Source organism: Apiospora aurea (assembly GCF_038362705.1).
Source record: "Apiospora aurea strain CBS 24483 chromosome Unknown utg000004l_segment0_segment0, whole genome shotgun sequence".
NCBI classification, from domain to species: Eukaryota; Fungi; Ascomycota; class Sordariomycetes; order Amphisphaeriales; family Apiosporaceae; genus Apiospora; species Apiospora aurea.
Window position 1 is genome coordinate 3,795,816 of NW_027117391.1, and position 23,312 is coordinate 3,819,127.

The 23,312-nt window shown below is 41.6% G+C and overlaps 6 protein-coding genes across 6 annotated transcripts; 4 read left to right on the forward strand and 2 right to left on the reverse strand.

Moving 5' to 3' along the window:
- Positions 1-1,419: 1,419 nt before the first annotated feature.
- On the forward strand, positions 1,420-4,067 carry PG986_005977 (uncharacterized protein; the record flags this gene model as incomplete). The annotated part of the gene is made up of 6 exons (XM_066842199.1): positions 1,420-1,514; positions 1,573-1,787; positions 2,147-2,412; positions 2,471-2,583; positions 2,646-3,035; positions 3,152-4,067. 6 exons carry the CDS (start codon positions 1,420-1,422, stop codon positions 4,065-4,067), a joined length of 1,995 nt encoding a protein of 664 aa, XP_066702061.1.
- A 1,246-nt stretch (positions 4,068-5,313) lies between these two features.
- Positions 5,314-6,101, forward strand: PG986_005978 (uncharacterized protein; the record flags this gene model as incomplete). Its single annotated transcript, XM_066842200.1, has 3 exons — positions 5,314-5,637; positions 5,740-5,877; positions 5,946-6,101. The coding sequence occupies 3 exons, from the start codon at positions 5,314-5,316 to the stop codon at positions 6,099-6,101; spliced, it is 618 nt and encodes a 205-aa protein (XP_066702062.1).
- Positions 6,102-6,272: 171 nt separating this feature from the next.
- Positions 6,273-7,351, reverse strand: PG986_005979 (phosphoric ester hydrolase; the record flags this gene model as incomplete). The annotated part of the gene is made up of 2 exons (XM_066842201.1): positions 6,273-6,641; positions 6,716-7,351. 2 exons carry the CDS (start codon positions 7,349-7,351, stop codon positions 6,273-6,275), a joined length of 1,005 nt encoding a protein of 334 aa, XP_066702063.1.
- A 1,287-nt stretch (positions 7,352-8,638) lies between these two features.
- Positions 8,639-11,233, forward strand: PG986_005980 (uncharacterized protein; the record flags this gene model as incomplete). The annotated part of the gene is made up of 8 exons (XM_066842202.1): positions 8,639-8,703; positions 8,766-8,803; positions 8,867-9,759; positions 9,816-9,924; positions 9,980-10,441; positions 10,494-11,034; positions 11,089-11,152; positions 11,201-11,233. The coding sequence occupies 8 exons, from the start codon at positions 8,639-8,641 to the stop codon at positions 11,231-11,233; spliced, it is 2,205 nt and encodes a 734-aa protein (XP_066702064.1).
- Positions 11,234-11,493: 260 nt separating this feature from the next.
- Positions 11,494-12,393, reverse strand: PG986_005981 (uncharacterized protein; the record flags this gene model as incomplete). The annotated part of the gene is made up of 2 exons (XM_066842203.1): positions 11,494-12,047; positions 12,123-12,393. The coding sequence occupies 2 exons, from the start codon at positions 12,391-12,393 to the stop codon at positions 11,494-11,496; spliced, it is 825 nt and encodes a 274-aa protein (XP_066702065.1).
- Positions 12,394-13,126: 733 nt separating this feature from the next.
- On the forward strand, positions 13,127-13,830 carry PG986_005982 (mitochondrial inner membrane protease subunit 2; the record flags this gene model as incomplete). Its single annotated transcript, XM_066842204.1, has 2 exons — positions 13,127-13,440; positions 13,551-13,830. The coding sequence occupies 2 exons, from the start codon at positions 13,127-13,129 to the stop codon at positions 13,828-13,830; spliced, it is 594 nt and encodes a 197-aa protein (XP_066702066.1).
- Positions 13,831-23,312: the final 9,482 nt, after the last annotated feature.

The window sequence follows — 23,312 nt, forward strand, 5'->3', positions numbered from 1 at the left end:
TCTCAGCTCATCCATCTCGGTCGTGTCCGGTCTGCCGGGGGTAGGTACTGTAGCCTGTAGGTATCATAGGATCTACTTGTAGTTACAGGTGTCTGATGTGTACCTACCGCTTCCCCAAGTTTGCGACTGGGGAAGCCGAGCCCGCCCCTCCCCAGCCGAGGTAAAATAGCCCGTGGGTTTACCCACACATGGACGTGCCGTGTGTCCGCCTGGAAGCTGGAGGCTGGAGCTGCAGCCACTGAAGCTGCTAGCGACTCGCTACTTGGGGACAGATCGGTGCTAGAACTTGCATGTAGAACTTGGCATGGCGGAAAGTGCTCAAGCTTGACTTATGTAATGGCAAAGCCGCATTCACATGCCAACCCACCGCGCACACAATGACGTTACTTGAATTGATCTCTCTGCCTTGGGCCTTCTCAAAAGAGCAGCACATGGCCGTTGTTATGGAGAGAGGAAAGCCTTCGGGCATATCGCGCTTATTAGCTTTGCATTCCTAAGACATCCCGTGCCTTCATCCGGCCCGAATTTGAGTTGCCAGAACATTGGAATCTTGGGTCCTGTCGGAAGGCAATTGGCGGGACCCGTTTACAACAACTCCTTTCCTTCAACTTCTCACTAGCATGCTTGTCTATCTCGAATTACAAAAGGTGGCACAATGGAATTCTTTTTGATAAGCGGTACGGATGCAGACGTGCAGGTACCTATCTCTTGTCGCTCGTCAACCGGCTTGTTGAAGCCTGGAAGCCCAAAAGCTCGTCCCAAGATCTGCCAGAAATCGGCTCGATCTTCTAATGCACCGGTGAGTCATTAGTATGACGATATTTCAGTATCGACAATCCAGGCGCTGTACACCAAGAGGCCATGGTCAATCCACTCTCCTCTGGCATGATGGACCGACCATTCATGTGGGATTTAACGATACGTTTTCGATGTGCAGGATAAGGGAGAAGCTTCGCAGACCATAGACTTATTGCATTTTATCCCTGGCTCGGCTTGCAATAGTGCAGGCTGTCAGGGGCCAGATGTCTCAACGCCTTCAACGTGACAGCTTCGGCAGATTGGGTCTTATTTGCATTCTTCTTCTGCGAGGCCCCAGAGCCCTCGGTCTCTACTCTGGAATTTCTCAACTCGCGCCGGGCATGCAGTTGAAGTGAAGTGGGAGAGTGGAAAATGTGAGAGGTAAACAAGAAGATATACAGAAAACCTCTTCGTTTACCGGGACTTCTGGTTCTCCTTCTTTCCTCAGCTGTATGTTCCATGCCTGCGTGCGATCATCGTGCGGCTCAGCCACTCCTTGCTTCTCTCCACTCTTTACTCTGACCGAAAGGTCTACCACTCTGTTCTCCTGGATGTAGTAGTATTTTTCTGTTTCTAGTCACTCTTTTATACACAGCGGTTCTTGATTATAGGATCCTAAAAATGGCGTACTCTCTTGCAACCCATTACGCGGGCCAGGCACTGCTCGACGGCTTCAGCTTCTTCACGGGGAAGGACCCGAGCAATGGCTTCGTCAAGTAAGTGAGGACGCTCCGGATGCCTACACGATAATGGTTTTGCTGACTTGCTCCAAAGCTATCAGAGCCAGGCCGCCGCTACCGCACAGGGGCTTGTCACAATCGACGAATTCAACCGAGTTCGTCTCGGTGTAGATACATATAACAACTATACAGTGAGCGATGTTGGTCGACCCAGTGTCAGACTCACCAGCTATCAGGGTTTTACCCATGGTCTTTTCATTGCCGACTTTGCGCATATGCCAGCATCCACATGCGGTGTCTGGCCTGCCTGTAAGCCAAACGTTGATCACCCCTGGTGAGAAGACATGCTGAGTAGCGTCTTCCTAGTCTGGGCATTTAACAACGACCAGAATGGCGCAAAGTGGCCCCTTGGCGGAGAACTGGATATCATCGAGGGAGCCAACACGGCCTCCAGGAATTTGTTTTCTGCCCATACGTAGGAACCATCATCCACCTGAATAGAGGCCAATACTGACAAGTACATAAGAACTCCTGGCTGTCAGTTGCCAAATGATGGTTTCACTGGCCAACAAGGACCGAAAAACTGCGGGCCTGGTGTACGAGACCCTCCCCCTATCCATTTGTATGATTATGGCACTAAAGCGCTGCCACCTAGCCCGGAAACATAGGTTGCAACTACGCTTCTCCGGTTTCGGATGCCACGTCCTATGGCGACAGCTTCAATGCTCAAGGAGGCGGTGTCTACGCTCTTGAGTGGGACTCGGACGGCCTGAAAGTATGGCATTTCCCTCGGTCCGCCATTCCGAGCGATATTGCTTTTGCGCCCCTGACAAGCCCCGAGCCGGCCTCATGGGGACCTCCCCAGGCACTCTTCGGCGGCTCGGGGTGCAACGCTGATTCGTTCTTCTTCAATATGAGTCTTGTGATTAACATTGTAAGTCACGTTCTATGTATACTCCAAACCGTTGACATGTGAGCTCATTCTTTCTTAGAACCTATGCGGTGACTATGCCGGAAATGTATGGGGGAAAACTGACAAGTGCAATACGCTCGCCCCGACGTGTAAGGACTATGTCGCCAGTAGCCCGGAAGCCTTCCTCGGCGCGTAAGTAGCTTCACCAGAAGGTCCCGTGATGCGCACTTTGACTGACAGTGACTCTGCCATAGTTTCTGGAACGTCAACTACATCGATGTCTACCAGAAACCAAGTTCCCCAAAGGCTTCAGGAACGCCTAATGCGACCGCCTCAGCAGCCTCTCCCCCGTACGCGACTTCGGTTTCCACGAGGCTCCCAAGTGCAAACACAACGACAGCATTGCCACAACCAAGCAATACGCGAACCATCACATTGACCACGGCGACGGCCTCATCAGTACCTACCAAGTCCGGGGGAGGCCTGAGCGATCCTGCTACAATCAATGGGTACACGCTGCTTGGATGCTTCGGGTCCAGCTCGGGGTATTTGACATGGTCTTCCGCTGCCGAATACGCCACTATGGACAACGAGGCCTGCGTCGCCAGCTGTGCGGGTCGAAAATACTCTGGCGTGTTCGCGACGTGAGTCTCTCGCCCATTTCCCTTCCCTTCCCTTTCCCTTCAAGTTAGCCCTTGCCATCCAGCAAAGGTGGTAGTAGACAGACTTGGAAAGCGACCACTAACAGTAGCATATGCAGTACTTGCTACTGTGCAGATACTCTTGGTGACACCTCTGCGGTGGAGAACGCACAATGCGATCGCGCTTGCCCGGGTAACCCCAACGAGAGCTGTGGTGGTCTTGTCAAGGGCACCAAGATGCCCCCGTCCAACTCCACAATGCCGACAAGCAACAGCACAGTTGCAGGCTTGCGCCCCCTGAGCCGCCGCGCCGCGCCGGCTAATATCCTCCTTACCGTCTATGGCAACCTGGCTGCCGCCCCGCCACCACCCGGAGCACCAGCCATGGGCGGCTCTTCGTCTGGTGCTGGCGGTAACAGCACCGCAACAGGCGGCAATGGCGGCAATGGCGGTGGTGTTGGTAGTAACGTCACCATAACTACCGCGGTAACGATGACTTACACGACGGTGTGTGCGACCAACCCGGCTCACCTCGTGGCCGTCGCCTACTGTACCATCTTGACCATCACCACGTGCAGCGGTACCAAAGCGCCTGTCCCCACAGCGTCAGGCGCTGCAGTGGTTACAGGAGGCCTAGGACCCTTCTGGAACGGAACTACGAACGGGACGGCTCCGGCAGCAGCTCCGGCAGCGGCCTTGGTGCCCATGACCACGTACGCCGAGACGTGCTCCGCGTGCGGGCCGAGAGGTGCCAACACCGTAACTTTGACGGTACCCTTGGCCGTGGCGACAGCTGCCAAGGCCGATGTGGTGGTCACGGCCATCGCCGTGGCCACCGTGGTGCCTGTCAAGCTCGGCAGCAGCAATAGCAGCAGGCCATTCTCCCACGACACGAATGGCACTGCCGGTGGGGTGCCGCCAACCACCCAGCTTGCTGTAATCAATGGCGCCTCGAGCGCTTTTGCGGACGACTTTGTCGGCGTTATTGGCATGATGCTGTCGTTGGCACTGCTTGGTGCTGTGTTCCTCCTATAGAGGCAGAATCACAGGTAATGTTCCGTTGTAGCCCATGGAGTGAAAAGGTTGCAAGGGGAGGAAAGGACGAAACTTGTACGATACCTAGGGGGTGGGGAGATCGGGAGATCGGCGGGAACATTGCAAAGGGGTCTAGGCCAGGTGTCATCGCTCTTACATGCCAAATGGACTGTTTCACCGGCACTCCGCGAGCTATGCTTGTTGAAAAGTAAGTAGGAGCGGATGTAACCCGAGACATCGGGCTTTTGGGGGAAGCACTTGGGACGAACGAACTGCCATGACATCTCGACGTACTCGCTTATCAGGTCTATTACAAATTGGCCCTTCCTGTATTTTCTTTTTGTACACGTCAAGTTCTAATTTTCCTACGCTATATCCTTGACCCGGGCGCAGGCAGTCAGATAAAATATGCTGCCTTTTACTTCTCGATTATCCGTGTTGTGGTTTTGACCAAGGAAGTGAGTGCTGTTAAGGGGGCCGCTGTCATGAAAAAGTTTCATCCAAAGCGAATCACTCCCCAGCTCGTTTCTCAGAACGGGACTAAATTGCGAATGTTGCGTAGTAGTCCAACTGAAGAAAGGGGGTTCTGGCCCTTTCCTTTCTGTATGTATGGTGTGCGCAACTAGCCAGATGAAACCCGCAGAGTATCCATGATCGTCCAGATTGCTACGTCGTAGGTTCTGTTTCAACGCATCCCACTGGCAGAGGGTACCGTGCATTTGTGTGCCAAACGATCTCGGAGCCGGCATCGTGGAGCATGGGACGATTTTAGGGTTCTGGCCATGTTTGGCTAAAGCCCCAAAGCTGCGCAGAGTAGCAGCGCGGACTAAGAAGCTTTCCAGCCCCCCCCCATGCCATTGGCTAGCAGGGAGGTATCACGGCTTATTAGAGTTCTACTAGCCAGGGACGAAGAAAACAGTAAATACCTAGTCACTGGATTCTAGGTGATGGGATTCGTATATAAGGCCGGTAGATGGGACGCGAAGATAGGCAATACTTACCAGAAGGTCCTTCTTTTCACATCACTAGTTGGCTACCTTGTGTGTATAGTAATGCTCTAGAGTCGACTTCCTTTCCTTTCTTTACCGAGTCTCTGCGAGACTTCCATTCTTATCACAGGCCGGTTCTGTCCCATCTCCAGTAGCCACTCGTTGTCGAGACATTCATTCACTACCCAGTATTCTCCTAGAACCGCTTATACTACTTAAAATTTATCACACAACATCAAATCACACTACACGCGAAGATGGCCCGACAAACCGCCGCCGTTGCCTTACTCCTGGGAGTAATGCTCTCCTCCGGCGCCCTTGGGCAAGGGATGTCGACGCCCGTGTGCGAGCAGGCACTCATCCTGGCCAACGGCATCAACATGAACATCGCGGACCAGAAGCAGGAGCAGGCCTCGGTCGTGAAGCTGCAGGCGATCCTGGGAAAGAACCCCGTGGACGCCAAGGCTTTCGACTCCGCCAGGAGCGACCTCCTCACCTTCGTCAATAACGGCATCCAGATCCGCCAGATGAACCAGGCCATTACGCCGACTGGCAACAAGGCTACCGCAGGGCTCGCCAAGGTGAGTTCGTCATCCAATCACTCCTGCTTGAGACACATGGGAAAGAACTCATGTAAAGGAGAATAAAAGCTGACACAAAACGTCATGTCGCGTTCACCACAGGTCGCTAATGCGCAGCTTGAAGAGCTGGGCCTGGCCATGAGCCTGTCTGGAGATCCTGGGAAAGACAACAAGGTTCTGCAGACTCTGGCGGGCGACTTTGCCGGGGGTATCATGGTGAACATGCAGAACTTGATGGATGTAAGTCAGAACCCTCCACCCCGGACCTGCCTGAGTAGTATAGCGTGTTAACAGCAAATGCTGCATAGGCCATGGCAGGATGTGGTCCTGCGCCTGCTCCGGCTGCTCAGGCCGGCATGGGTTCTGCACCAGCTCCGGCTGCCCAGGCTGGTATGCCGCCGCCGCCTTCAGGCAACAAAACTACCGAGATGGGCATGGGCTCGAACGTGACAACGACTGAATAAACAAACAATCAAGAGTTGCAGTGTCATTCCATAATTACTATTCCGCAAGCGTTGTACGAGCACATGAGGCTGGTAGGTCCTGAGACGGTGGAAGATTAATCAACGGAAGAAAGCATTGGCTTTTCATATCTACCTGGGTAATATAAACCGCGGATCTTCTCTTAATTTTGTCTATAGCTCAACAGTAATGGGTGTCTTCGTGCTAAGTTTCCCCTTGTTTCCCTCTTGACACGCAGCATTGATCAACATGCCACCTTCAGCATGGCCCCCTAACATGACCCATTTCCATACGATACTGCTGATGCCGAAGACGATGATATTAACAACATCAAGCCATTGAGCATTCGGGAACATGTCCCAGATAGGTCCGCGCATCTTCTTTGAGAGGAAGTTCTCATACGCCAACTGGCAACTATCCCACCACACAGCTTGTTTGCCACGGGCACAATGTATGTGTCCGAAGATGTGAAGCTTTGGCTTCGCACGCCAATTGTCCACAAGCAGCCCCGAGCAACCGATATCGAGGTCAAGATGGTGCCGCTGCAATGACCAATCAGTGACTGAACAAGCAAGGGAAATACCTACCAGTAATGGCTTAAACAATAATCTCTTACCGGTGGTCCGTGTGTGACGAGAATATCCGTCTCTTTTGGAACTGCTCCGAGCCATGGATGGTGAGCGGCATCGTATTGAAACGCGTTGGTTGAGGAGGAATCGCTGGGCCCGATGATATCCGGAGCACCGAAGATGTTCAATCGTCGTTGGCCTTTGAATGCCAAGGTGACCGACTGGCGCTCAAGGTAACGGATATTCTTGAGGTCGACACGGGCGTTGGTGTTAACGTCCACATCCCGTCGCGTTTTGATGTCGAAGTAGCGGTCGTGGTTTCCGGCAATCACAACCTTGTGTGTATGAGGCAGCGAATTCAGCCAATTGATCTGTGTCTGTATCTCCAACGAGGTGCCCCCTCGAGTCAAGTCGCCGGCGTGTATTAGGAGGTCTCCAGGCGGGACATTTGGCACAATATCGCCATGCGTGTCCGACAGACAGACCACTCTGATAGGAGGCCGATTGGGTGGCGGCTTCAGAGAACTTCCACGCAGCAACAGAAGAATCCAGTATAGCCGGACGACCAGAGCCTTCAGAGGAGACTCGAGGAACTCGTCCAGGAGTGTTGGTTTGTCCCAATGGCTTGACCGTCGAAACCCCAGGTATAAGAGGCCTGCATGGAGACGGCGGGCAAGCTCCATGGCCTACCAGCGGGGGTTTTCCTCGATATTGACGGTGTTCTGCAGGCTGGAGTTACAGGCAGGGTCAGGAGTCTGACGTCCTACGTGATAGCATAAATATGCGGGGGAGAAAAGTAATACGGATCCAAAATGCCCGTGAGCATTGGTGTCAAGCAATTGTAGTGTCTAATGGAGGTGAGTGAAAGAGAGAAGATCAACACTCCAGCCCGAGATGTGACATTGGTGCCCTTGACAAAATGTCTGGGGAAGTTCCATCACCCAATCAACTAACAAGACGCAGGCACAGCTCTTGATATTACTAAGGTAGGTAGGCACTTTCTTTCTAATTGGTGGGGCTTCAGGGGCATCTGCTCTACAAAATGATGAGCACGGATTTGATGATAGCCTAGAAGGGTGCGCTCAGAAATAGGCCACAATACGCGGAAAAATCGTGACTTCCTCCAGCCTAGGTAAGAGCTCCATTTTTTGTCCAGCTGGGGACGTAGGCACCCAATACCTGGAATTAGGTTACCTATTAGGTTACATACCTACTGAATGGCAACGTCTTCGGCCACAATCGAACCTGTCTGCCTGTACTTTCCTTTTGTGTTGGCAGGCATGGAAGATCCACCGGTAGACTGAACAGCCCCCCATGGTCGTGTATTTACCTTCAAGGTACCTGTGTAGGTAGGCGGTAGGTGTTGCTTTGGTATATTTGGTATACGCGTATGTGAGATACTTGACCTTTTGTTTGCTGTTCAACAAAGCAATCATAAACCGCCAATTCAGGTGACGCAGTGACGCAGACATCAATTGAAACGGCGACATGTGTGATGCCACATGCCCCACCCTCTCGTTCATTGGCAGGCCGCAGCTCCCATCAATGACTGATGCTACTGCAAGTCAGAAGTCCAGCGGAACTGGCCCCCTGTAAGACTGCAAGATCGCGTCGGGCAGGGACTGCACGGACCCGAAACTAAGGACACTAAGGGTGTCATCGTCACATCCCAACTCCTTGGCGGGTTCTGCGGCATGACGTTGATCGACATCTCAGCTCTTGCCAAATTCCTGGATCTAGACCCGAAAGCCAAGCTCAAAACATGATTTGAAGTCTACCTACTGCAGAGGTATGAGCGACTGACAGCCTAGCACATCACATTTTCGTCGCCAGCTCCTGCGATCGGCGTCCGGTTCTCTTCTTCTGAACTTCTCCTTTCCCTCTTTTCTCTCAAGCCAACCCAACATTGTTCGGCACACCATCGTCGCACACCAGGTCTTTCTCGACAACCCCGCCAAAGCTCTGCAACCATGGCGAGCCTACGCACGCTGTATGCCGCCGATGGCAACCCACCCGCATTGAAGACCAACATGAAGTGAGCTCGATTTGGAATCTCTAGCTGGGGAAAACTAGGACTGATCATATACTGCTTCGCAGTGTCGACTTTGTTATCAACTACAGAATTCCTTCGGATGGTAAGTCCATGATATACATCTGTCGAATCAGTAGCTACAGCTAATAGCCTCCCCTATCTATAGCTGCGGTTGAAGCTGAGGCTGGATTCACCCAGCTGATCGAAGCTCTTACCAAAGCCGGACTCGCATCAGAAGTTCGCCGCGGCGTCGACCACACATCCGTCCTGGTATTCGTCAAGGTGGCATCGGAGAAATATCTGAAATCCAGGATTTACCGCGAACGCGTCCAAGACTGGCTTTACGGAGTCCGGATTAAGACCCCCGAAAAGGACGTCGACAAGATCTTCCAAGACGAGCCCGTTGTGGACGCCGAGCGACTTCGATTGGTGTACCTCCTTCTCACCAACCCGAAGAACGAGGGTGGTGCAGGTATCACGCCAAAGACTGGACAGTGGAAATACGTCGAATCCATCTTCCCACTCCATAACCACGCTTTCAACCGGAAATGGATCAAGCAGTGGAGCAGTAAATATGTGCTGAACGAGGAAGACGTTGACCAGATTCGCAACCAGTTCGGCGAGAAGGTTGCCTTCTACTTTGCATTCCTGCAGTCGTACTTTAGCTTTATGGTCTTCCCAGCAGCATTCGGCTTTGCTTCCTGGTTGATCCTCGGACAGTATTCTTGGCTATATGCTCTTGTCAATTCTCTCTGGTCCGTTATCTTCTTCGAGTATTGGAAGAAAAAGGAAGAGGACTTGGCAGTGCAGTGGGGTGTACGAGGAGTTTCTCGCATCCAGCTTCCCCGTACCGAGTTCCAGTGGGACCATGAAGCAGCAGATCCGGTGACCGGCGAAGCCGTCAAGGTCTACTCAACCAAGAAGAGGCTCCAAACTCAGCTATTGCAGGTGCCATTTGCGCTCACATGCTTACTGATACTGGGAGCTCTGTACCTCTTCTGCTTCTCCGTTGAAATATTCATCGGCGAAATCTACAATGGTCCCTTCAAGTCATACCTGGTAAGAAAACATTGACACATTAGGAGCCGTGTATACAAAATGCTAAAAGCGACCAGACATTCCTCCCTACAATCATTCTGACAGGGTTGGTTCCCACATTGTCAACCATCCTCGGCAATCTTGCCGAACAACTGACAGTCGCGGAGAACTACGAAACCCATGACGGTAAGAGAAATCCGCTTCGAGGTCGAATGGCATCAGCGAACTAATAACATCACAGCACATGACGCGGCGTTGACGCAGAAAATTTTCGTGGTCAATTTCATCACTTCGTACACCCCCCTGTTTTTGTCCGCCTTTGTGTATATGCCGTTTGGCAACCTTCTGGTGCCGTATCTTGACGTGTTCAAGGTTACTGCGGAGAAGATCGCCTCGAGCGAGACGCTTACGACGCAAAACTTCCAAATCAACCCTGACAGGCTTAGAACGCAGGTCATATACTTTACTGTGACAGCTCAGATCGTTAACTTTGCCCTCGAAGCTGTGGTCCCCATTGTGAAGCGCAAAGTCTTCAAGAAGGTCAAGGAGGTACAGACCGAATTCACTCACAAGAATGACAAGGGTGATGTTGTTCCAGCAGACGCCCCTGAAGAAGCCGCGTTCTTGGCAAGAGTCCGTAATGAGGCCGAACTAGATGTGTATGACGTTGCTACGGATTACAGGGAGATGGTTGTGCAGTTTGGTCCGTAGTACCTGCCCCTCCCCGAACTGAGCTTGCACTAACATGGGATTAGGATACCTTTCCCTTTTCTCGGCTATATGGCCGCTTGCTCCCGTCTCGTTTCTTGTCAACAACTGGGTGGAGTTACGCTCTGATGCGATGAAGATTGCCATTAGTAGCAAGCGACCCATTCCTTGGAGAGCCGACTCTATTGGCCCCTGGCTCAATGCCCTCGGCTTCTTGTCGTGGTTTGGAAGCTTGATCAGCTCTGCTATCGTCTTTATGTTCAGCGGTGACTCGAATGGACCTGGCGGCGAGCCATCGAGCATCACTGCATGGGCACTTCTCCTCACCGTTCTGTGCGCCGAGCACCTCTACCTCGCCGTCCAGTTTGCCGTTCGATATGGCTTGAAGCAAATGAATAGCCCCGGGTTGCACAAGGAACGCGCAGAACGTTTCCAGATGCGCAAGAGTCTTCTGGCCGAGACCTTGGATAACGACGTAGAGAACAAGCCTTTACCCGACATCCCAACTGGTGAGAAGATCACCAGGGCTGCTTTGGAGGAAGAAGCGCGCCAGGCTTCCATTCGAGGCCATGGAACCCCCGAAGAAGCGTACGTCGAGAAACCCTCAATTTCCCCTTTGCCCTTGATCTAACTCTTCTATAGGTTCTGGCAACGCCAACAAGGCATGGATGAAACGATCTCTATCGGACGCAGTCTAATCTCCAAGGTACGTATCTCCAAATGAGTGGCCTGGTCTATAGCTAATTCGTAATAGATGGCGGCTGCGAACAAAACAGCAAAGGCCTAAATAGATGCCCATATATTTATTCCTAGATCTTGCCCTGGTACTGGAGTCAAATAAACATCAGTTTCAAGTTTTACGGCGAGGGCAACGAGTCCACGATACGCAAGGTGTTCTTCGTAATATCTTGCATTGAACTAGACTATATTTTATTGTCAGAGGGCGGGGTTTTGTTAATTTATTCAATAATGCAATCAATCTTCACACAGCCCTGGAGACGGGCGCCATGAAGCGAAGTGTAGGGAATGTTTCTAATGGCATACTGACTATGACCGGGACTTATCATAGTCGAGCAGCATCTTGTCAAGTTGAGAGTGCCTCTTCACGGCATGATCAAAAGTGGCGTATTGTCTTTCGTCCCGAGTAGCGAAAGCCTCATAAACAGAACCGACATTTCTCGCTGGGAGTCCGACATCAAGTCGCGGGCCATGGTCGTATTCGATCTGTTCAACTTCGTCGGTGGCGAAATTATGTACTTCAATCACGGGCGCATTTTCTTTCGAAGTTACATTCACGCCTGGGCCGCCATGGGCTGTAAACCGAATTTCGCCCTTGTCGCCATTGATCGTCCACACCATGGGAGGCTCGCCCTTGAAAGGCTGCCCGCGTCGATAGCGTATGCTCAGGGTGGCTCCGTTGGACACATGGTTCGACTCGGGCAGTACACCCGTCACGTGTATGAGGTCAGGCACGTTGGACTTGACAGTCTCGAGAACCTCCCCGGAGGCAGAATCTTTGATCTTCACATCGGGACGCATCAGCTGCAGACGCGACTGAGTATTGTGCAGATCGCCTAGCACGAACTGGACGAAGTCGAACACTGGTAGTCCAAATGTCAGTAAAACACGAAAATACTACACTTATTGAATATTCTGGAGGGGGGCTAGTGGCTCACAGTGACCATGCCCGATGGTGAACGGGTTCCCTCCAATATCCCGATCAGCAAAGTATTTCAAGAAGGGTGGCAACGTGGCCCGGTCCGAGGTGCCGCCCGCCGCGCGCACTTCGCTGCTCAGAACCTTGCCGATGCGAGAGCGCCCGCCACCGGCCAATATGTCGCGCAACGCCACGATGGACGGGGCGAACCAGCCCTGCAAGCCCACGACGGTGCGAGACCCCTTTCCTGCGGCTACCCGCGCCAGCTCGGCCGCGCGGATAGGGGCCATGGCACTGGCGAGGCGGATGACTGAGATGGTAAGTACCTAGGTAGGTATATGTAGGTATGTAGGAGTATTGTGGATGATACCAGGTAGGACTCTGTATTTCTAAACACTTTGCTATCCTTCCGTGATCTGTCGTAAGTCAATCTTACTTCGACTATATATACGTGTTCCTATACACCTGTGGTGGTTCAGATGATTACAAATTGACACCCCGCCAGAACGGCTTATAAACCCAATATGCTACACACAGCACTGATGTTATGCTAGAGCTTTGGATATTCTGCCAATCAATGATCGAAGCCTGCATTAACTAAAGCGCTGTATCAAAATTGCGTGACAATGCAAACAGACTTGTCATTTGTCAATCCGCACTTTTCCAGAACTGTCTGGGCACCATACTTCCAGGACCACTCATTTACCTATTGTCTGCCCTCACCAAAACTGCAATCCCACCAATCATACATTACTTTGAGTTTGGGAAATATCGAGCTGACATGCTCGTGGGCGTCGCCATTATTAATGAGGCGTGCTGGTACATCCAATAGCTTGCTGAGTGTGTCTTGACATTTCAAGTGGGATGCCGGTGTTTTAGTGGGGTGCGGAAGTTCTGTGCTTCTGGCCGACCAAATGCAAAATCATTCGTCCTCCTCGGTCTCCTGTGCTAAATGCCAACTGAGCAGCGGCTCATATCGTCAACACCACTCTTAATGAGCCTCGTCAATTCCAGGCTATAGAAATGAGGCCTACATGGGCTCGTCTCATCAACAAGCCCAGCTTCCCGCCACCCAAGACAAAATGGTTCCATCTCCGGTCTAACCCGCGGGTCCGCCAGTTCGGCGACTTCGGCTGGTATCTCTTTGTCATTGCCTCGTGGCTGCCTGTCGTGGTCATGGCCAACGATCACTTCTTCGAGTTGACGAGGATCAACGGGCCTTCCATGTATCCGTTCCTGAACCCAGACAAGGACCGGTCGTTGACCCGGGATTGGGTGTGGACGTGGAAGTACAATGCGCAGACCAAACTGGCCAGGGGCATGGTCGTGATATTCTGGTAGGTGATATAGCTAGCCTCTCGTCTTTCTTTCCAAGACCAATTCCGGTCCAGGACCGATCGCCCGGCGGAACTTCGCTAATGAACCTCGTTTGATGTGTTTCCTATAGGAGTCCCTTCAACCCAGAAACCAGGGTGATCAAGAGGGTCGTGGGGTTGGAAGGCGATATCATCAGGACGAAGCCCCCGTACCCGGTGGCCACGGTGCAAGTGCCGCCCGGCCACGTATGGGTCGAGGGCGATGGAGACGTCACGCAGGACAGCAACACGTACGGGCCCATTGCCACGGGCTTGATCATTGGCAAGGTCACGCATATCGTCTGGCCGCTACACAGGGTTGGCAGGGTGAAGTGGGAGGAGTATGCGGCGAAAATCAGACACAGCCCATGAAGGCGAAGCCGCCTTGTCGACATCTTTACCTCCGATGTATAGGTATAGGTATATGTATATGTATACAGCCAATGGACATACTTGGCATGCAGTTCATGCTTAATTGGATGGCGTGGTGTACATAATCCCTGGGATCACTGAGACTTGGTACTCCCCCAGCTCGTTTCTGCGCTTGTGACTCATGATGCACATTTGAGATCCAGCTGCATTTGGGAGGACGACTGGTGACAGGCACTGGCTGTGGATATTTCCTAACATAGCCTTAAGAACTGCTAACCGTGCTACGCACCTATTTTAATAAGACTCGCTAAGGCTTATTAATTAAAGTTAGTTTTAATATTATACTAAAAGAAATTAATTAATTATTAAAAAAAAAAAACTTATTAAACCCGTATTAATTATCCTGCTTAAAAAGCTTAGACCCGAGATATCGATATTACGAAGGTAAGATAGCTTTTAAAGAAACCCGAGTATAATTAAAACGTTACTTAAAGGTAAAAAAAATGTCTATCGAAAATAAACGAAGGCGGGATAGAGCTTTTTTTTCGAAGCTTTAACCTAATTATTAATAGCCTACTATAATAAATAAACCGGAAGCCCCGAGCGATAGCCTATCTTTAAGTTAACTTAAGGAATTAGAGGTAATTCTTTAAGCTACTATAAAAGTAGTCCGATAATATATTAAATAGTTTATTAAAAAATAAAAAATAAATAATTAAGGCTAAATAATAAAGGGATCGATATTACCCCGTTACGTTATATTAAAACCGTTTTTAAGGAACCGGTTTTAAAAATTCCGAGATTTTTAAAATAAACCGCTAATTCGATAAATTATTACCCCCGCGTTTAATTAAAAGACTTTTATTTAAGAAGGGTCGTCCCTCGAAAAACCCCCTTTACGGGTTAAAACGAAACGGCGTAAGATAATATAAGTTAAGGTTTATTAAAGTATAAACTTTAAACGTAAACGGATTTTTTAGCGATATTAGTTTTAACGTTATAGAAATCGTATACTTAAGCGATATTAACCGAATTATCGACTTTAAAAACGATTTTTTATTAAATAACGAAGAAACCTTAAAATAAAAAGTTAAAAAAGTTATACCCCTTAATTATTATAAATACTACGATATTTTTAATAAAACTTAATTCGACGTTATTACGCCGTATTAAAGAAGAGTAAACGATTATTAAATAAACTTAAAAAAGGGAAAAAGCCCCGAAAATTTAAAGTTTAGCCTACTCTATAAAATATCCTTCGAAAAACTTAAAGCTTATAAAAAATAAGTTACCGCCGCTTTAAAAAAGGGTTTAATCGTTAATAATATTATTCCGTAAGTAACGCTTATCTTATTTATACGAAAAGCTAATAGAAAACTCTATTTCTATATTAATTATTATAAATTAAATATATTTACTAAAAAAACCGGTATCCGCTGCCGCTAATTAATGAAACCCTTAGTAAAATAATTAAAACTAAAATATATATTAAGATCGATATTCGCTAAACATTTTATAAAATTCGCATAAAACTTTAAAATTAAGATTTAACGATATTTCGAATTAAGTATAAATTTTTTAAATATTAAATTCTCCCTTTTAAATTTACTAATAACCTTATAACGTTTTAGCGGTTTATTAACGAAATTTTAATAAAGTATTTAGATTTATTTTATAACGCTTACCTCGATAATATTTTAATTTATTCGGAAAGCGAAAAAAAGTCCGTAAAACATATTAAAAAAGTGTTATAAAAACTAAGGGAAATAGGCTTTTAAACTAATATAAAGAAATACGAATTTTACGTTATTAAAATTAAATACCTCGGTTTTAAAGTAAATATAAACGGCGTAAAAGTCGACCTCGAAAAAATTAAGGCCGTTAAGGATTAAGACGCCCTTATTAATATTAAAGCTATTTAATCTTTCTTTAAGTTTTATAATTACTATTAACGTTTCGTGTACGAATATAACTGTATTATTAAACCTTTAACGAACTTAATTAAAAAAAGTTTCACTTTCGCGTAGACCGACGAATATTAAAAGGTATTTAAAAGGCTAAAAAAGTTACTCTTAAAAGCGTTCGTGTTAATATATTTTTTTACGATAAAGAAACTCGAGTCGAAATTAATATATCGGATAATATCTTAGTTAACGTCCTGCTTTAAAAAAAACCTAATAATAAATAGTATTCCGTATATTTTTACTCCGAAACGATATAAAAAGCCGAGTATAATTACTTTATTTAAGATAAAGAAATACTAATAATAATAAAAACGCTTAAATATTAAAAAACGGAACTAATAGGATTATAACGATTTTAATTATTTCTCGTAATTATTAATTACGAAATACTTTAATATTTCGGCATTAAACGATTACTTAACGTAAAATAAACGGTTTAAGCCGATACGTTATTATAATATAATTTTATAATTACTTATAAGCCGAGGGGAAAAAACGTTCTCGTTAATACACTTTTTAAAAAAACAGGTAATCTTAAAACTTAAAAAAATAGAAAAGACGTTTAATAAATTATAGCTTTATTTAAATTAACCTCTTTAAACGTTATCTAAGCTTTAAAGGAAACGCGTTACTCGATTAAAAAAAAGCGAACTCTTAATTATACTTAATTAAAAAGCCACCCGAATACTTTAAATATAAACTTATCGACACCCTCTTATACGAAAATACTATATATCCGGGGTTAGAGATATATAAATAAAGAGCCCGAGAAAATAAAATATAAAAATAAACTATTAACGAACGGTTTATCCTATTTTAAGGCCGCCTTATTATACTTAACGAAAGCGATTTTCGGACCCGTATAATCGATAAGGTTTACTCTCGAACCCTTATAGCACACTTAAAAAAATTAAGCGGTTAATATAAATAAAATACTAATAACTAAGATTAAATAAGGATTACGATATATTCGTAACTAATTATATAAAATATAAGCCGAGTAAGGTTCTCCGCGATAAAATATTAGGCCTTTTATATTTATTATTAATTCTATTATAACCTTAAGACGTTATCGCGATAAACTTTAAAATAATGTTTAAAAATAAAAAAGGAACGATAATATTATATTAATAATTAATAAATTAGGGAAGCGAATATAAAACATTGTTTACCGGATAATTATTACCGTAATCGAAACAGCTCGATTATATTACGAAGAATTATACCGGACGTATAGTTACCTTTTAATAGTAACTTTAAACCGAGGACCGTAGTTTATCTCCGCCTTTATAAATAAGGTTTTAAAAATCTTAGGAATTAAATAAAAACTATCCTCGGTAAATTATTTTTAAACGGCGAGATAAGCTAAGGTAACGATTTAATACCTTAAATAAAAGCTACGAGTATTTATTAACTATTTTTAAAACGATTAAAATAAAACCTTACCGGCTATAAATACCGCTTAAACTGCGTTACCTTAAAATTTAATAGGGTACTCCTTTTACGAAATCGAAATAAGGTTCCTTATAAAATTTACCTAGGATTAAAAAGCTGGGATTAAAATTATAACGAATTTAAAAAAAAGCGAAAAGCTTAATTAAATAACCGTATAAAACTAAATAAAGCGAATCGTTAATTATTATAAAATAGCTAAAAGAAATATAATTAAAGCTTAATAAAAAATATATAATTAAAAAAATAAATACCGATAGTAACCGGATTTTAATATCGGGGATCGAGTATTTATTATTAAAAAAACCTGGTTTTTTATAAGGCTTACCGATAAGCTCAATTATTTTTTAACCCGATAATATTATAAAATCGAACGAAAAATCGGTTACTCGTATTTATTAAAAGTCTTAAAAAAATAAATAGGTTTTAAGGTCTTCTATATAAACCGACTTAAAAAGTACCCGAATAATCTTTTAATCGAATAAGCGGCACGAAACCTTAACGGCGAAATAATCGAACTAAACGAAAAAAAAATAAGAAGTATATTATATTATTAGCTTAAAAACTTACTATTAAAAATTATAATATTAAGTCGAATAAATATTACGACCTGGCTATTTATACGGCTAAGAAAAAGGTATAGCGGTTTTAAAAGCCTCGCAGTTAAACGCAACGAACGGGAACACTAATAAAAAACGCACGGACCACCTCGTTATATAATAGCTTACCATGGATTACCGTGAGCCACCGTGAGCCTAGAGGTATAGCTTACTATTTTAATAAATAAGCTAAACATTACGATTAAATTATTAAATTATTAATAAGTTAATAATCTAAAGAAATATAGTAAAATCGGTAAAGAAAAGATTAAATATATAACGATAAACCTTTCCTATATATTTTATATAAATACTCTTTACTTTAACGATTAATTTAAGCATTAATCTAATATATTAATAAGGTATATTACCTTCAACGAATTTATTATACCTTTAATTAAGTTCTACGATTAGTTTAAGATATTATTTATTATATTAAACGAACACACTCGTTTATACGTTTAAATACTCTCTCGTTTTAATTAATATAAACCTTAGCATATTTATAAGGTTTTTTTAAACCTCGATAGCCGTTTATTATATTTTAATCGCTCTTGTTTTTACGAATTATTACTTAAACCTTTAAATAATATCCCTATAAAAATATTATAACACCTTAAAATTTTAATAATAACGGAACCCCTGCTTAAAGTAATATAAGTAACTTAACCGAAAGACTAAATATCCTTTAACTCGTCGAACAGTTTTAAAAGCGAATTAATTAATTAGCCAGCGATAATAAATAGCTTACCGATTAAGTAGCTTTATTACTTATACGTTAACGCCTTAAATATAAACTTACCGCACTTTAAATTTATAATAATAAGGAAGGGACTATCTATAAATTCTTAACTTAAATAAAAACGTACCTACGCTTTTACGCTAAGGACTTCGACTCGAAGGTTAATCGAATCCTTTATACCGTAGGATACCTTAAAGGGAACGCTCTTATATAATTTAAACCTATTATAAAAAACTATCTTAATAACCCCCTTAATAAGGAATAAAACACTTAAACACGCCGTATTTTCCGTTATTATTCTACCTTTAAAAAAAACTATAAGCTATTTTCAAAAATTTAAATAAAGCTTAAACTATATAAAAATAACTTATATAATTTAAATAAAAAGGATTAGCTTCCGCGTATACTATAAAGTTTAAATAAATCTCCTTATAAATAAAGTAAAGTAATAATAACGCCTTAATAACACTCTTTTACGCAGGATTACGAAAAAACATAAAAAACGAAATTAACTAAAAAGATCGCCTCGAGTAATTTAATAAATACGTAAAAAAACAGTTAAAATCGATAATCGCTTATATAAATAACGCTTAAAAAAATCGGGTAATCGAGCCCTACGATTAAACAATAAACCCCGGGCTAATAACGGTCGACCTATTTAATATATTTAAAAAAAGATATCCTATAAATTATATAGCGGACCTATAAACCTAAACGCCACTCATCGAGATAATAAAAGTAAGCGCCGGAAAAACGTCACTTATTATAACTACGAAAAGGACGGACATTTAACAAGGGACTATAAAAATCTTAAAAAGATATTTAAACGCGTTCTTAATAAACGCTACATTAATATCATTAAAGTAAAAAAACCCCTAGTAACTATTAAAAAGATAACGCTAATAACACACTAAACGTATTATACGGCAGCTTATTTTAAACAGCCTACTACGATAATAAGTGCTTTATTTACTTAATAAATAAAGAAGGAATTAATTAATTCCCGAAAATACTTAAAAAGTACGTAACCTCTTAAATAATCGCTATACTCTAATGAATATTTACTAGCAATAATTATAACTCTAATAATACTATTAAATCGATTACGCCTAATAAAGAACGGATTATATAAAAACGACGCTATTAACTTAAAGAAATCGGTTAATTACTAATCACCGAAATAATACCTACGGTAGCTTAATAATCTAAGCGATTCTACGAAAATAAGTAAATAATCATCCCCGGGATTCTTATACTTATAAATTAATAAAGTATAAAACGTTTACTCGATACATTATTTCGAGATATAAAAAATAACTATTAAATAAGTAATAATGTAAAAGTTAACCTTAAAAGCATTAAACACTACTTTATTTTATAGATTTTATATATTTACGATATATATATTAAACACTTAAGCGATAAAATAATACACTATTAGTTTTCACGATATATCGGCAGGAACCTAATACTTATAGTATACTACTATTATAACACTATATATATAAAAATTATATATTCTACCGCTCGGGCTTTTTACTTATTAATAAAAAAAGACCCCGAGTAGCCACGTAAATATTTAAATAGAAAAACCAATTAATTAAAATACTAAATAAACGAGTACTTTCTCTATACACCTAAAAAAACCAGGATATATTAACTACTTAAAGCTAATACCGTCACTTAAAACTTATCGTAAATAACGGGAAGAATTATAATATTAACCACGGTATAAATATATCGAACTATATAGCCCCCACTAAAATAAAAAGATATTATTAAAACTTAAATAATAATTACTATAAAAGGAACTATTATCGTAATACTTTTTAAAAATAAATAACTACTTAATAAAAACAACGCATTACGGATAGCGTAACGGTATAACGCCTATAATTAAAAACTCTAAAAGTTTAAATATAAACCTAAAAAAAAGCTAATACACCCTACGAAAACTTATAACGACGGTCGGGAAACGAACCCCGCTAATTATAAAAGGACGATATTTAACGGGAGAAAACAGGTTTTTATACTTTATAACGAATAAACGAAACATTTATAAATATATAATATTAATAATAAATATTAAAGGAATCACTATTAAAACACTACTTAACAGCGGAACGCAAAGAAACTATATCTCACTAAAAATCGTTAATAGCTTAAAATTAAACTAGCAAAAAAAAAACGCCCTATACCGACTTAAAACCGTTAATAAAAAACTTATAACCTACGAAGATAAAGAAGTACGAAAAGAAATTATAAACCTTTTAATTAACATCGGAGAACGTTATAAATAAATTACGTATAATATTATAAAAATATTAAAATACGACATAATATTAAAGATACCCTAGTTATAAGTAAACAATCCTAAAATTAATTAAAAAATAAGCTAACTTTAATAAAATACACTAAGAAAAGGTTTAACCGCTAAGCAGCGTTCTAAAAAAAACCTTTAAGTAAACTTAAAATACTTCGAGTATATATTATTACTAAAAAACCTAAATTAAATATTATAATAACTATACTAAAAAAATACCGGCAATTTATAAACCTTTTTAATAAAAAACTAAAAACGGGTTTACTACTTTATACACGGTAAAATCACGAGATACCCCTTAAAAAAAAGGAACTATAATTTATACCGATATATAAACTTAATTAGGAACATAAAGAAATCTTAAAAGAGTATATTAAAAAAAACCTCGAAAAAAGAGTTATATAACCATTTACTTCACTAATAAAATACCCTATTCTCTTTATTCCCCGAAAAAATAAAGACGGGAAAAAGAAAATAACGACTATATATCGACTACCGGAAACTCAACGAAATCACTATTAAAAACTAATACCCACTTCCCTTGATTAACGACTTATATAATAAGCTACACAAGGTAATTATTTTTATTACACTCAACCTACCTAATATATATAACTTAATCTATATTAAAAAGGGAGAAAAATAAAAAACGGCATTTTAAACTAAATATAAACACTTTAAGTACTAAGCTATACCTTTTAAACTTATTAACGTACCCGCGAATTTTTAAAATATAATCAACTATATTCTACGAAAATACCTCGATAAGTTTATAATAATTTACCTAAACAATATCTTAATCTATTTTAAAAACGAGGAATAATATAAAAAGTACGTTAAAATAATACTTTAAAAATTATAAAACATTAAACTCCTAATTAACCTAAGTAAAAATAAATTCCATAAGAAATTAATTACTTTTATAGGATACGTAGTATCCCCGGGAGAAATCCGAATAAAACCCTTTAAAATATTAATAATATAAAAATAACTTAAGCCTATAAACGCTATAAAAATTAAATCTTTTTTAAAACTAATTAACTATTACCGGATTTTCGTCTTTAAATTTAATAGGATAGCGATACTTTTTACGTATTTAACACGAAAGGATACGCTATTTTAATAAACTAACAAAAAAAAAATCGGCCTTTTAAGCCATTAAGGATAAAATCCTTAACGAACTAATACTTCGCGTAATAAATCCCAGTAAACCTTTTAAAATCGAAACTAACGCATTAAACTATATAATTAAAAGCTAGCTAAATTAACGGAATAATAACGGAAAGTCGCACTTAATTATATTCTTCTCGAAAAAATTAAATAAACTCGAGTTTAATTATTAAATCCACGATAAAGAATTAATAGTTATTATTAAAACTTTTAAAAAATAGAGATATTACTTAAATAATACTAAAAAACTAATAAAAATCTATACCGATTATAAAAACCTCACTATATTTACCATTAGTAAAGAATTAAATAAACGATAAATACAACAATTAAAATTCCTATTAAAATTTAACTTCATTATTATCTACTGAAAAAGTAATAATAATAATAAGGCCGATACCCTAAGCCGAAAACTAAACCATTAGTAAAACGTACCGCTAAAGACACACACGATCCTTATATATAATAAAGATAAAAACGTAATACTATCGCGATATATCTAAGCCACTTATAAAATATAATTCCACGAAGAATAAATTAAGAAATCTAAAGAATATACCCCCGAAATAACGGATTTTATAAATTAAGCCAGAGATAAATTTAATATTAAAAATAAGTTTAAGTATCGCTACGGTAAAATCGATATTCCTAAGTAATACTAAAATAAATTTATTAAAGAATTTTATACATATCCGGCCTATAGATATTAAAAAATCTTTAAAATATAGAAAAAATTAATAGGTAATTCGATTATAAAACTCTTAAAGAACGAGTGGCTAAAATAATTAATGAATGCGACCTTTATAATAAAACTAAGGCCGTATAACATTAACTATATAAGGAACTATAACTTATATTACCTCTAAATAAAGCCTGGAAAATAATCGCACTAGATTTTATCGTTAAGTTATTATTATTCGAGGAACTATTAATTAAAATTAAATACGATAACGTATTAATTATTACCGATAAACTTATTAAATATACTTACTTCCTATTATATAAAGAAATAAACAATATAAATAATTTAATATATACTTTCCTTAGGACTATTATTAATTAATATAAATTACTAGAAACGATTATTTTAGATCGAGATAAGTTATTCACCGTTAAATTCTAAAAATCCCTTATAATATAACTTAAAATTAAACATAAATTATCTATAGCCTATCACTTATAAACCGATAAATAAACCGAACGTATAAACTAAACACTTAAGTAATACTTAT